Source organism: Canis aureus, chromosome 8 (genome assembly GCF_053574225.1).
Source record: "Canis aureus isolate CA01 chromosome 8, VMU_Caureus_v.1.0, whole genome shotgun sequence".
Classification (NCBI taxonomy): Eukaryota; Metazoa; Chordata; class Mammalia; order Carnivora; family Canidae; genus Canis; species Canis aureus.
In genome coordinates, this window is record NC_135618.1 from 23,269,539 (window position 1) to 23,285,362 (window position 15,824).

Here is a 15,824-nt window from a genome sequence, read left to right on the forward strand (position 1 = left end):
TCAAGGTATTCATGCATTTCCACTGACATTTAATCTCTTCATTCTTTATTAGATCTATGTCATACTTACTAAACAGATTTAAGAGAAGAAAGTTTAAAAACTCCAACACTACAAGAGGTCTTCTCACTGTTAAAGGAGAGAACTTAGAGAAAGAGGAATTCCTATTTTTTTGAAGAGCTCCCTGGCCTGGTGCCGCACTAGGTATTGTAGTAGGCAGGGCAGCACAGATTCTCAAGCAGGTCCAACTAAATACTTCGTGAGGATCAGTGCAAAATACAACATGGGTCCCTTGTTCTACATCTATTAAGGAATTTGAGTGACAGCAGAGCCCGAAAACCAGTGCAGGGCCTTCCTGAGTGTGGGTCCCTGTGTGGCTGCAGAGGCCACATGCCCAAGTAGCGGGCTTCACTCTCCAGTCAGGCTGCCAGGACTTGAATCTCGACTTTGCCATTTACTAGTCATGTGATCTTAGACAAGTCACCTGTAAAAGGGGAATAATAACAGACCCTACCTCATCGAGTCGTTATTAGGATTATAGGAATTAACGTTTGAAAAGTGTTTAGAAGCATATTGCAAGCACTCACATAAATGTTTAGTAAAAATATCCTCTACTAAGTCTAAACAACCTCAAAATTCCAGGGACGATGATGACCATGACATTGTGAATTTACTAAAACATTAAAAAAATATGTTTTGAGAGTTTAGATTTCTGAAAACCAGAATGATGCTTTTATTACTAGGACAGTTGGTCACCTTTTAATTTATTTTAACAATTAAACAAGAGATTTCAAAAGGTCTTCTGGATTGAGGGCAACGACTCACAAAGCAAAACCGAAGAACAAAAAAGGATACTGGTTCATGCTCAAGGTTCTGGAAGCCTGCGGAGTATAACTTGTCATGAAGCCCATGTGATATATGCTGAAGAGATTCACTAGGGACTTTACTGCTTCCATACAGGAAACAGAGCCTGCTGTATCGGAACAAAAACTAAGAAATATCTTTTTTCTTTTTACTAGGCAAAATATTGTAAAATAAAAAGAGTTGCAGAACAGGAAATGTTACTAATCATACTAATTCTATATTTAGTTGTAGGAAAAATACTACTAAAACAAGTCAGAAGATAACTTGTAGGTAGTGATACAAAAGAAAAGAAATTTGGTGCACGGAAGCATAAATAATGGCGTATTAATGTTTGTTTTATTTTTATTTTATTTTTAAAAAGATTTTATTTATATTTTTGAGAGAGCAAGAGTACACGGGTGTGGGGGCGGGTAGGGGGAGGGAGAGAGAATCTCCAGCATGCTCCATGCTGAGTGGGGTGGCCTGACGTGGGGCTCGATCTCATGACCCTGAGATCACGACCTGAGTCTGACTCTTAACCAGCTGAGCCACCCAGGGACCCCTTAATGTTTGTTTTGTAAGAGCACCTTTGGTTTCCTTACTGGGTTATTTATACATTTTTTTTACTCTTCACCACCAATAATTCTCAGGATCTTCAGAAGCCTTTACAATAAAACGTGTAGTATTTTCTACTCCATTTATAATAAATATGGTTGACTGCAAAATTCCAGAGAAGCTATCATTCGTCAAACAATTCGCCCGAGGTACACAGACTTGGGGTACTTCTCCTTCAGAGCCGGCCACTGAACAATGAAGTAATCGGAGAGGTGAAACAGAATTTTTCCGGACAGGGATAAATGTTCTACTCGGCAGATGCTTTCAACATAGACAATGATCACTTTCTTTATTCCTAGTATCCCAAGGAGAAGGGCAGATATGCAGATAGGAACACATGTTCCTGGTCCATTACACAACACCTTAAAAAAAACACAAAGTTGAAGGTCAAATTAACATACAGAATACTAATCTAAAAGAGGCATTTGAAATTAAAAACAGTCACATTTTAGGAGAGATTTTTATTACTCTATGCCTTGCATTATTCCTTGTCAAGATCTAGGATGTAGCAAACCCATGCACTTGGGAGGCAGGCAGGGCTGTGTTGCAGGCTCTCCTGCTTATCACTGTGTGACCTGGGGCAAATAACAGAACTGCTCTGGGCCCCGGGGGCCTGCCCTGTGCGACCAGAGGCATCCAGCACACTGCCTGGTGCTCAGCCAGTGTTCACTGGACGCGCGTGTGCTGCTCTTTTCCAACTGTTTTATGGATCACGTAAAAACATCGAAGACAGATAAACTTAGCTCTGAGTCAATATTTTCTCATGTATCAGCTTGTTCTTGATCTCTTAAAATAATTTTATAATAGTTGGAGCGGTGACATGTAAGATGTAGGAGAAAATGTCTTTTAAATTACTATGTAGGGGATCTCTGGGTGGCTCAGCGGTTTGGCGCCAGCCTTTGGCCCAGGGCGCGATCCTGGGGTCCCGGGATCGAGTCCCGTGTCGGGCTCCTGGCATGGAGCCTGCTTCTCCCTCCTCCTGTGTCTCTCTCTCTCTCTCTATCATAAATAAATAAATAAATATTTAAAAAACAAATAAATAAATGACTATGTAGAGTATCTTTGTGGGATATAGAATCATTTTAGGAGTTCAACCCAACAAATGGGATATTTGAGAGAAGGGTACTAAATAAATGTAATTTCTTCTTCAAGAGAATTTAATCTGTTCTTGTGGTCCAGAGAGTTTAATGTCTTTGAATTCTGCTAATTTTTATAGATAGTCACTGGTTAAAAACAATTTAGTTGGCAAAAATAACAAGAAAAATTAAAAAATAAAAATTCAACTCCTAGAGCAACTGCGAAGAATTTTTAGAAGTCTTTTTTTTTTTTTTTTAAGATTTTATTTATTCATGAGAAACACAGAGAGAGTGGCGAAAATGAGGGCAGAGGGAGAAGTAGGCTACCCATGGGGAACTGGATGTGGGACTCTATGCCGGGACCCCATGATCATGACCTGAGCCAAAGGCAAACGCTGAGCCACCCAAGTGCCCTAGAAGTCTTTTAAGAAAATGAGAGGAAACCTATTTCACAGAGTTATTGGTAAGATAACTTATTATTACTTTCAGCAAAAAATGTATTTGCACAAACATCTTAATCATATGCTTGTATTGACTGAATTAGTAACCCTAACAAAGCATCTTTCTTTAAGTAGGCTCCACACCCAGTGTGATGACTGATCTGGGGCTGGAACTCATGATCCTGAGATCAAGACCTGAGCTGAGATCAAGAGTCAGATGCCTAACCAACCGAGCCACCCAGGTGCCCCTAATAAAGCATTTTTTATTCCACAAATGATAAAACAGGAGATATGTGGTTGTCTAATGCATGCCTGTTGGGCATTACCTACAATTGCAAAAAGTCCACAAAACTTATCAGACCTCAGAGAACCTTAGAGTTGAAAGGGCCCCTAGATACACTACCTCAGCATCTTGGCATTTCAGAGATTCTCCCAGATGGACAGACGTCCTACCTCAGCTGCAGGCGATGGCCAGGGCTCTTAGGGTTTGATAAAGGTTATCTGATCTAGGCGCTGCCCTTCCTGGAGGCATGACCACTGGCACACCATTCACAGAACTTTGGGAAGAGAGAAGGTGCCTGCTTCAGGGGGGAACCAATCTTTTTGGTGTCCTCTTTAAAGTGTTTACCTAAAATTTAACCCCTTGTCTTTATGAAGAATTTTTGTTCAGTTTTTCTTGGATTACCAGCTACCAAGCTGCTTTTCTGATCAGTCTTCTTTAATCCCTAGTGAGTTGCCCCTATAACCTTTCTTCATAGACCCTCAAGAAAGTGTAATAGAAAGAAAACAGGACTGAGAGTCGGGGGAACAAGGTGCAAACAACTTGGGCAAAATAGAAATGGGAATCACTGCCTCGGCTCTCAATACCACTCTTTACCAACAACTCACTGTATAAACATTTCACATACATTATTTTAATTACTCCTGATAACAATCCTTTGAGGCAAGTTTTATTGTCCCTTTTTGCAGAATAGGAATCTGAGGGATCCCTGGGTGGCGCAGCGGTTTGGCGCCAGCCTTTGGCCCAGGGCGCGATCCCGGAGACCTGGGATCGAATCCCACATCAGGCTCCCGGTGCATGGAGCCTGCTTCTCCCTCTGCCTGTGTCTCGGCCTCTCTCTCTCTCTCCCTGTGTGACTATCATAAATGAATAAAAATTAAAAAAAAAAAAAAAGAATAGGAATCTGAGGCACAGAAAGATTGGGCAAGTTGCCTGATCACAAGTTTAGGAGTGGGAGAGTTCATTTTTTTGGTTTAAGATTTAATTAGAGAGAGAGAGAGAGAGACTGAGAGAGAGACTGAGAGTGAGCGCATGCAGTGGGGAACGGGAGAGGGAGAGGGAGAGAGAATCTGGGGCAGACTCCCCACTGAGCATGGAGCCTGATGCAGGGCTCGATCTCATGACCCTGAATAGAAATCACAAGTCAGATGCTTAACTCACTGAGCCACCCAGGCGCCCCAGGAGTGGAGGAGTTCTATTGCTTTAGTCACTTTTTCTTCTGTGACTCAGTTACCATATACACAGGGAGACTGGACTAAATGGCTTTCCTTGTCAGCTCCACGATTCTTCTAATTCTATGACTTTAATTTGCGTCTAGTTTTGTCTTATGCCTAAGTTACAAGATTGTTCTGAATCCTTTCAGGGTTTAGAATTCTAAAAATCCTATTAATGCAAGGTTTCTCAACAGTGGCATTATTGACATTTTGGATAGGATAATTTTTCATTGTGGTGGCCTGTCCTGCACACTGTAGGATGTCTACTAGCACTCCTGGCCTCTACCCACAAGATTCCAGTAGGCAAGACAATTAAGAATATCTCCAGGCATTGCCAAATGTCTCCAGTCGGGAACCACTGCATTAATGAATCCACTAAACTGTGGATTATATGTTGCTTTTCTCAGTCTTTTTTTCCATTGTACAAAACAAAATGAAACTTACGGTTAAAATATAATGTAAAGACTACTTGTTGGGTCTTCAATGTCACAAAAATATTTTCATGCTTGTTGCCTTCAAAAAAATGTACACATCCACACGTGTTCATTTTGCTCTCTATATACACAAGCTGTGAATACTCTGATAGAGATGTCTGTAGACAGGGAAATGACTAGACATTGGTGGGAGATGTACTGACAACCTGCTATAGATCAGAAGCAGAGACTGTCAGGATGAAAGTAGAAGTTAAAGGTATTCATTTATTTATCTCTGCCACATCTCTATTTTGAAGCACTTAGTATAAAATCATAGGTATGATAAAACCACAAAACCATAAATCAAGTACTTAAAAAAAAGAAGGGCAAATTAATCTCAAGGAAAACTTAGGCTAAGGAATGCTACTTTTAATTAAGCACAGGTTTTAACTCCTGAGTTTTACGGAAGCCTAGGCAAAAAATTAAAACATTGTGGATTATGGAGTTTCCACTGTTCAATGAAGCGTATCAGAAAGACTTATTCCAAGGACTGAACAAAATAGAATTAAGTATAAAAGATTTAAACAATGTTAAACAATATAATGGTTGATGTTGTCTTTTTAATTTTATAAAAAACATAGAAGTATTCTTTATATTTTTATTTCTTAAAATGGACATTCTCAATCAATGTGGGGCATTGCTTTTATTCCCTCTCCTCCTCAATACCCTGTAAGCTCCTTATGGGCAGGGTCAACCTCTATATTTTGTACCTGGAACAAAAAAGGCACTCACTAAATTCTGCCCAAAGGAAGGAGCAAGGGAGTAAGGGCAGAGGGAATCCTTCTTTGCCTATTGTATATGGAGTCAAATGCTCTTTTTGCTACACTCAACTCTGTGACTCTATTATACCCATTTATCATATATATATATATAATGGCTATAACTGACAACTTTTAACCCCTCCCCCCAAAAAAAACCCCAAACCAAAAAATCCCAACCATCCCACATCTATTTGCCTTTTCTCCGGGGAACCACTGCTACCTGTCTCTCAACTTAAGCACTGGGGTGGACTCCATACTCAACCATAAGGAGAGGACCTATGACTCCAGTCTGACCAGTAAGGGCATTGAATTTCTCTGACAAAAGTCACCTGATTAGGAAAGAGCACCTAATCCAGTGAGATGCCACAAGATGCAGTGGGACGTTTGCTGGGACTGCTCAGAGAGCAATGTCTTTTTTGCTATACTGGGACCTAGGAGGATGTAGGCCTGGCATGGTTAACATTTATCTTGCTGCCATGAGGATGAAGCCATCACAACGTAGAAGAGAGCAGAGATGAGAGATGAAGACAGGACAAGTCCCAAGGTAGCATTTACAATCCACAAATCCAGCTGTGCCTGAAGGAAACCAGATCTATCCTTAGACTTGCCAGGTAGGTGAGAGACTACATTCCATTTTTGCTTAAGCGGTATGAATCAGGACTTCTGTCACTAGCAATAAAAAGTATACTAACTGATATAGCCCTTTATTTTGTCTAACTCCCTGACTAGCCTCGGACTATTTGCAGTGCCAACTGGTAGGTGTTCAGTACGTGCCTGCGAGATGAATTAACAGACCAATAAAGCTTCTCTGAGAGCATAAAATCCAAGAGATGTACTAAGAATAATATAACTCAGAGATCTAGAGAACAGAAAGAGGTCAGGGCTAATATAAATATGAAGTCATGAGGGTGGATGAGCCGGATCAAGGATCAATAGTTACAAGAGGATTGTTGTTCTGTAGACTTGGGTCACCAGAGGCCAAGTCCCCTTGGCTGAGACACAACATCAGCATGTATGAAGAGATGCAGTTAACTTGGGTAGCCTGAACTCAACTCCCAGCCTAGTAGGAACCCCATACACAGAATATGGGCCAGGACCTTTGGGGTCCTGGATTGGTTTGAAGTTAAGAGGCCATGAGGTTGAGAGTGCACCAACAGGGAGCGTGTGAAGGAGAGACTGCAAGCCAGATGGAGAGTCCAACTAGGGCTGCAATTGCAGGGAACAGAGAGGCAGAGTCCAACTCTGAGGTACCAGCCTGAAAGCTAGGCTTTCAAACAGTCTCTTGCTGGTGGAGGTCGAGGCTGGAGAGAGCTCATGAACTACAGGAACAGAGCTGTAGGGAAGGTTCAGCAGAGCTTCTAGGGCCATGGATAAACCTGGAGAACTGGAGCCCACTGTCAAAGCTGAACAGGTTCAGGTGACCTGTGGAGGTCACAGGTTTCAGAATCAACACTTCTGTTTGTAGGATACTGGCTCCACTTTCTAGAGAGGTGAATGGGGAGATGCAGAAGGAAGCAAACACTGAGGTTTGGGAATTGTCTGGAGACACTGGGAGAAAAACTGCTTGGACATAAGGCTTACTAGGAAGCAAAGTCAGATGAGGTCCTTAAGCATGCACCTTCTTTTTTCAGAAACTTAAGAAAACCACAAGGCTACCTGACATAGCCTGTGCCCAAAAGTGAGCCAAAGAGAATGAATCAATGTTTCTCATAATCATCAAAGCTACAATGATAGAGATCCGAGATTTGTCCAAGAAAAGAGTAATGGAAACCTCAGGGATAGCTATTTCAGGGAATCTCTGGGCTAAAATGCAGGGCAGGGGAAGAGTGAGCTGGAGGGGGAGGAGAGCTTCAGGAGGAGCCAGGTGAGGTGAGCAGGAACCAATGATCTACATGGGAACGTAAAAGGTCAGTGGGAACAGAGTGGTGGGGAGGGAGGAACTTACTCTATAGCAGACAGTGAGTTCTTTCAACACCAGAAGAAAAGAATCCTGAGTTTGAGGTTAGTGTGGGAAAACCTGTACTTTTTGAGGACATGACAAAGGATAAGAATGATGGGACTGGAAGTTTGCCCCCAGCAGATTTTCTTTTACATACTAAAATAATTTTCAGCTCAATGTGAAAACTATAAAAGGCATAAAGAAAAAGAGCAATCCTTCTAATTTCATCAATCTGTTAACATTCTCTTTCAAAAAATGTCTTTATATAAACATTTCTATATTTTACTATAAATAGGATCATATATGCACACACATAATTGTATGTAAACACCATAAAGTTCTGTTTAGCTAGTTTTGTGTGTTATAAAAAGTTTTAAAAAATCCTTGTTTTTTAATGATTGTATTTATTTATTTATTTATTTATTTATTTATTTATTTATTTATAAAAGATTTTATTTATTTATTCACGAGAGACAGAGAGGGGCGGGTGGGCAGAGACACAGGCAGAGGGAGAAGCAGGCTCCATGCAGGGAGCCCAATGTGGGACTCGATCCCTGGGCCGAAGCAGGCACTAAACCACTGAGCCACCTAGAGATCCCTGACTGCATGTATTTAATTCTATGGATATCTCATAACTCAATTAACTCTTCTCTTATTGGTAGAAATTTAATTTTTTTTTCCTGTTCTAAATCATGCTCTTTGAACGTCTTTTTCTACAAATCTGTGACCCCTATGGTTTTAATTTTGCATTGAACTATGTTCCAGAGTTCTCCCTGAGTGAGAGGTTAGAAGAAACAGTTCAAGGACTTAAAGAAGTTGTAGAAACAACTGTCATGGATTGGGAATGGGCCCCACTGTGTTTTGTTTTGCTCCTGCCTAGAATCTGTTCCAGCGATTTCTCACTGAACTGTGGCAGCAAGTAGAGCCCACCTCTCATAGCACAAGTGAGACTTCTTTCTAGGTCCTCTTTGCCAATAGTGGATGGGCTGGGGACCCAGCTGGATGTTTCTGCCTACCTCTGACTAGGAGCTAGCAGTGTAGAAAAGCAACTCTGGATAAGAAACTATTCTTGTGGCCAACGTGCCACCAGAAGAGTCTCCTGTCCAATATTAGTGGTGCTTGTTGTAGTGTTCACTGTCTAGCAGTGGTGGCACAGGGTCCTCCCACACCAGCTTGGTGGCCATGGAATTTTGGCCATGGTCCTACCTGCCCAGTTCTTAGCTTGACCCTCCATGTTTTCTCATCCTACTCCATTAATTTTCTCAGTAATTCTTTTTTGTTTTTTTTAAACATTCTTTTTTGTTTTATAAGATTTTTAAATTTTATTTATTCATGAGAGACACCGAGGGAGAGGCAGAGACATAGGCGGAGGGAGAAGCAGGCACCCTGCGGGGAGACTGATGAGGGACTTGATCTTGGATGCCAGGATCACGACCTGAGCCAAGGGCAGAAGCTCAACCACTGAGCCACCCAGGTGCCCCTTTCTCAGTAATTCTAAGAGCTCTTCTTTTTAAGGTTCCCAGACTCAATTCCAAAGTGTGTGAGAGGAGGAGCAGGGGAGGGTCCCTTATACACAATATCAAACAATTCTCAGATACCAGTAGTGTAACTGAGAACTTAATTCAATGTTGACATTATCCATCCAGAGATAGTACCAGATTCCGCAGGTGAAAGGTTCAGTCCTACAAGATGGGCTCTCACCCCTCACTTCAGACACCAATCACAAGCCAGAAGCTGTTATCTTTGCTTCCAACTGACAGGCTATAGCCTAAAAATTAGAACAACCTCCTCCTTATTTATTTATTTATTTATTTATTTATTTATTTATTTATTCTCATTCATTCATTCATTCATTCGAGACACACAGAGAGAGGTAGAGACACAGGCAGGGGGAGAAGCAGGCTCCATGCAGGGAGCCCGACATGGGACTCGATCCCTGGACTCCAGAATCATGCCCTGGGCTGAAGGCGGCACTAAACCGCTGAGGTACCCGGGTTGCCCTCCTTATGTTTTTAATTTGCTAGAGCAGCTTGCAGGACTCAGAGAAACAATTATGCTTACCAGTTTATTAAAGGATATGATAAAGAATATGAATAAACGGCCAGATGAAGAGATTCATAGGATGAGGTATAGCATATCACTCTCTCCAATCTCTCAAGTGTTCACCAATCCAGAAGTTCTGTGAATCTAGTCCTTTGGGTTTTGATGGAGACTTCATGACATGGTCATGATCAACTAAGTCACAGGCCCCTGGCAGATTTAACCTCCAGTGCCCTCTTCCCTCCTCCTAGATGGGGGGTGGGGGGAACTTGAAAATTCCAACCCTCTAATCACAGGGTTGGTCCTCCCGGCAACCAGGACTCCAAAGTCACCTTTATTAATGTAACAAAAGACTCATTCATAGCCCTATCACAGGAAATTCCAAGGGTTTTAGGAGCCTTGAGCCAGGAACCTTGGACTAAGACCAAATACATGTAAGAAATATATGGCTGGTCATCTGAATATTGGTCTGAATGACCAACTATATATTTCTTACAAATCACAAAACTGTAGCTCTCAGTAGCCTTTCACTAAACTCTTTTCCTGTTTCAATCAGCGAGAGTAGATTTTTATGGTTTGTTACCAAGAACCCAGACTGGTATGGGAAGAACAAAGGCTTTGAGAGCAGCAAATGCAGAGTTAGAGGAGGGGTGGATCATGTCCAAAGGCAGAGGATGTGCTCAGGCAGGACTGAACGCTGAATCGTGAGCACAGGATGCAGGCACAGTGAGTCATGGATGAGGACGAGGCTGGTAGGCAAGCATTCCAGGATGGGAAGGACAGGTGTAAGGCCTCATCCAGAGGGGAGGAGGGCACCATCAGTGAGGGAACAGTTCAGGAAACTGGAGAGAGAAGCATCTGAGAATAATCAAGGGAGTGAGGAAGAAAATACAGTTGGAGAGCAGGTGGTCTGTAACACGTAGAGGTTACTGTTAGAGCACCAGAAGGCAGGGGGTAAGCCTGAGGAAAGGCAGCACGGAGTGTCTGTGAGCAGCGGAGGTGGACAGCAGGAAGGAAAGGATGTGAGGCAGATGGGATGATGTATTCCTTGGCTCACGATACGGTACACTGTATTTCTTCTTTTTTATGTATATTTAATCATCTGAGTATTAACAGTTCAACAGAAACATCTAAATATCAAAACCAATGTGAAATAACCACATAAATCCTAAACACTGGAATCACCAGCTATTTATGAACCTAAAGGTCCCTTACAATTCGTTTGCTAACACAGTGAGTTTTCAGAGTTGTCATCATTGTGTATATAGCATTTTGAGGTCTACTTTCCCAATTCTTCACTACTTTCATTCCATGTGCTACACAGTTGTTTGTTGTTTCGCTGCAACAAATGTGCCATGGTCCACCTGGATACTTCCCTATTTCTCTAGACCCAAGTATAGCTTTCATTTTCTTTTAAACCATATCAAAAAGGTATGTAAATTATAAATTGTTCCCATGTAGGCTAATGTGCTCATGTTGTAAGGATACTGATTTTATTGCTGGCTCCTCAAAGGATCAGTTACTTGCATTTTGATTGGTGACAACTAAAAAAAACCGTTCCTACTGTAAATCAGGTTCCTGGACCCAATTCCAATGTGTGTCTGTGTGTCTGTGTATACTTCCCCATACCAACAATGATCCAGACACCAACTGGGTGTTCTATAATTCAACTCTATTCTGAAACTATCTACCAGAGACAGAATCAGATTTCACAGGTAAAAGGCTCAGTCCCATGAGACTGCCCTCCACTTCGGACACCAGTCACACAACTAGGATGTTACTTGTGCTTCTGATTGACAGGCTACAAACCAGAGGCTCCAACCACCTGCTGGAACTCAGGACACCAACTGCAAGTCCATGTTACCAGTATTTCTGACTGAATGGCTGTGAATCAGAGGTTCCCATGATCCCCTCGTTCGGTTCAATTAATTTGCTAAACTGGCTCATAGAACCCAGGAAATTCCATTTATTTGCTAGATTACTGATTTATCACAAAGGATATTAAAGATATGAATCAGCAGCCAGATGAGGAGATAACAGGGCAAGGGATGGGAAAAGGGTGAGCCAGGCTTCCAGGCCCTCTCAGAGCTTGCCATTCTTCTCAAATCTCCATGTGCTCACTAATCCAGAATCTCTCTGAGTTCTGTCTTCTAGTTTTTAATGGAGGCTTCATCACACAGCCATGATTGATTAAATCATTGGCCACTAGTGATTGATCAAACCTCTAGGTCCTCTTCCCTCCCTGGAGGTCAGGACTGAGAATTCAAACCCTTGAATCACATGTTGGCTACATTGGCAACCAGCAACCAGCCCACATCTCAGGGGCTTTCCAAAAAACAACAACAACAACAACAACAACAACAACAACAACAAAAACCCAAACAACAAAACCCAACAACCTTTACTATTCTCATCACTTAGGAAACTTAGGAAATTCCAAGGGCTTTAGAGGAGTTTTGAGTCAGGAACTGTGGATGAAGGCCAAATATACATGAGAAATAAATTTTGGTCACCTCAATGACCAAATACACACTCTACTTCTAAATCACATTTTTGTACACTATAATAAAAAAAGAGCAGTGAACTTTGGTCCTGTAGTATCTTGCCCAATCAATTAAGTTCCCTATCCTGACACCCCGACACTGATTACTCCAGTTCAGCCAGGATATTCTTGCTCATATTGCATTCACATGATCCACAAGAGGCTGGACAACATGGTACTTATGTGCCAGGCATTTGCAATTACACAGACCTGGGCTGGCTGTGTCCACAGCACCAGGGACAAACTGCTTATCCATTGCATGGCTCAGTTTCCTCATTTATGGATTACTTCAAGAAATATTTATTGAGCAAAGATAACATGCCAGGTACTGTTCTGGATATTAGAGATGTATTAGTGAACAGAAGTCAGTGCCCTCACAAAGCATACACTGCAGTAGGCAGACAGAAAATAACAGATGCATGTATGAATATATTAACATAAAGCAGGATAGGGAAACCGGAGATATGGAGGTCAAGGAAGATGTGTGAGAAGGGGGTTTGTGAGCAAGGATCTGATGAAGTGGTATAGTCTTCCAAGTGAATCAGACATTGGATAGAGCAGGGGGCAGGGGAGATGGAACAGATTTTGTGGGTGACCGTAAGTTACCAAGGGCCAGTGAAAAAGTTTGAGAGGTTGGAGAGGGGCAGGACTTTGAAACAGATTATAATTTAACAGAGCTGTTATGTCCAAGTGAAACTCTATCTCAGGGGTTTGACTTCTTGTGTACATATTGGAAACAAAGACATGCAGGGCCAGATGACCCTGGTCTGATGTCCTTGTGTGGAGGCGAATAAGAAACTCTAATAATAAACTCTAATGTATTCTCCTTGGGAGTTTGTAGGGGTGAGGCAGAGAATGTTAGGTGGGGAAGAGTAATCAACCAGAACACAAGGAAAACAGCATCTACATAGTTGTGTTACAGTGAAGATTAAATAAGATAATACATGTAAAGTATCAAATAGTGGTTGGCCCATGGTAAAAATTCAGTAAATGGCAGCTATTATCATAATCTATCCAAAAGTGAAGTAGTAGAATTGTAGCATTTTTCAAACTCTTAGAGGAGTGCTCACAAAGCTCTAGCCTCATACTCTGTCACAGTCATGGATAGCATCGACCTGGCATGATTTATCCTACCCTTCAGAGGATACTTTTTCAGAGAACCCAACCATCCATTTTGGTCTCTATGTTCCAGTCATATTTTTTGCCCCGACTGCTTCACTCCAAGTGATGTCTGTATAAAAAAAAAATGATAGAAGGAGCCTGATGACCAGCAGTGGTATTTTCTGGATTTCCACAGATGGTAGATGACAGAGGGATTCTTCAATGTTCCTGCTCTGGGTCTGTGGAGCCCCAGTAGCTACCTCTCAGCCTGTGGCCCAATGGCTGTGAAAGCTGAATGGCTACAACATGGTCAACAAGCCTGATGACATGATGAATAAGCCTGATCTTGTTCATTTCAAAACAGAGCTGGCTATTTTCCCCTTGTATGGGAAACTAGACTTCCTAATCTTCTGGTGACCTTCCTGATTTGCTGGGTTTGGGTTCAGCGACAGGGGTGGTGGCTAAATAGGGGGCAGAGACACAGGCTCCAGCGTCCCCTCCACAACTCAGAGACGCTATGTAGTTCCAGTGCGTGTTAGTAAGGCCCTACAGACCAAGGCCCACAAGGTTTGGCACTCTGTACATGTTGCCGGCCAATCCTCCCACTGGAAGTGCAGAGTGGGCGAAAGAACTCAGAGGTTGTCAGGGGACACAGTGGGTTGGCATTTCATTTCCTTGCCCTGATCTTCCATCATAAAAAAAGTAGATACATAAAATTAAAACATATATATATATATATATATAGTCTAGTTAAGCCATGCCTGCTTCATGTCATTATTAAAGATCATTGTCAGGCTAACCAAACATTGTTTTCCCAACCCTTCTTGGAAGCAGTTGAGGAAATTGAATCTTTTAGTTTTCCTGTTGTCAGGACCAAATGGTCAAGGTGACGTTTCCTGCCCTCTTGGCATTTTTTTTTTGTTGTTGTTTTCATTGTATTTTCAACTGTCTGAATTTTTTCCTTTTGCTTTCCCCACACCCTCTACTCAGCTGCTCTCCCAGAAGCACAGACTGCTAGCTGTAGATGCAGACTCTGAGAGTCATTTGGTCCAGTTCTCTCCTGTCGCCTGAGGAAGAAGGGCAAGACCTTGACCTTTACAGGCCCATACTATTGCCAGGCACAGCCTGTGTGGCATTTTGCATAATTATCTCACTTAAACCTTATAATCACTCTCTGAGGTGGATGCTGTTATCCTCGTTTAGGACACGAAAACTAGGCACAAAGAAATTAAATGACCCATGTAAGGTCACACAGCTGAGACTCAAACCTAGCTTTTAGAAGACAAGCATGGGCTATTCTGTCCACCATCCTGGTCCTGCACCTGTCAAGCAAATCTGGCATTAGCTGGAAGTGGGCTAAAGGCAAGGCTGGCTTCAGGGCAGATATGATGCACGGAGTTTAACTAAAGGTGAAATTCTGGCAAATGTTACTAATATTTTATAGCTTTAATAGAGAAATTAGTGGTAGACTGTAACATACCATTGGAGTAGGATGAATTATGAAACCTTTTCAGCAGATTAAATAGGAAAAATGGTTAACATTTTTATAAGAAAAGGGAGTATCCTCTCTAAACAGGAAAGAACTGGCTTATTCAAAGCAATTATATAATTCTTGACTCTTGTCAAGGCCCCTCTTGACTAGACAAGTGATATTTTCTTCATGATCCTTCTCTTTTTTTTTTTCATATAGCCATGTATAAAATTTCTATCGTGCTGAACTGAAAACTAGTCAGCAGTTTTCCTTAGATAATTTACACCCAGACTATTTTGGCAGTGCAGGCATATCTTGTTTTACTTCACTTTGCTTTATTGTGTTCCGCAGATACTGGGTTGTTTTGCTTTTGTTTTTAACAAATTGAAGGTTTGTGACAACCCTGCATTGAGCAAGTTTATCATTGCTGTTTTTCCAACAGTATTTGCTCACTTCATGTCTCTGTGTCACATGTTGGTAATTCTTGCAATGTTTTAAACTTTTTCATCATTATTATATTTGTTATGGTGATCTGTGATCAATGATCTATTGTAACTGTTTTGGGGAGCAGCCATATAAAATGGCAAACTTGATAAATTTGTGTGTTCTCACTGCTCTATCAACTGGCCATTCCCCTTGTCTCTCTGCCTTTCCTTGGGGCTCCCTATTCCCTGAGACACTATGATATTGAAATTAGGCCATTTAATATCCTTACCAGAGCCCCTAAGTATTCAAGTGAAAGGAATAGTCTCATGTCTCTCACTTTACATAGAGAAGTACAAATGATTACGCTTAGTGAGGAAGGCATGTCAAGAGAGGCCAAAAGTTGCTGAACAGTCAGCCAAGTGGTGAATGCAAAGGAAAAGTTCTTGAAGAAAATTAAAGGTGCTACTCCAGTGAACACACAAATGATAAGAAAGCAAAACAGCCTTATTGCTGATATGGAGAAAGCTGTAGCAGTCTGGATAGAAGATCAAACCAGACACAACATTCCCTTGAGCCAAAGTCTACACTAATGACTCTTTCCTGTTA

At 41.7% G+C, this 15,824-nt stretch overlaps 1 protein-coding gene across 3 annotated transcripts in view; it reads right to left on the minus strand.

The window, feature by feature from the left end:
- Positions 1-1,175: 1,175 nt before the first annotated feature.
- The window catches only part of ALG14 (ALG14 UDP-N-acetylglucosaminyltransferase subunit), an 89,510-nt gene continuing 74,861 nt past the window's right edge, over positions 1,176-15,824 (minus strand). For 2 of the 3 annotated variants that reach the window (XM_077905515.1, XM_077905516.1), the window contains one exon: positions 1,176-1,817. In XM_077905515.1, the coding sequence (XP_077761641.1) occupies positions 1,587-1,817 (231 nt within the window). In that variant the 3' untranslated portion in view covers positions 1,176-1,586. The remainder of the gene's footprint in view (positions 1,818-15,824) is intronic. The other variant, XR_013384439.1, reaches the window with a different exon arrangement.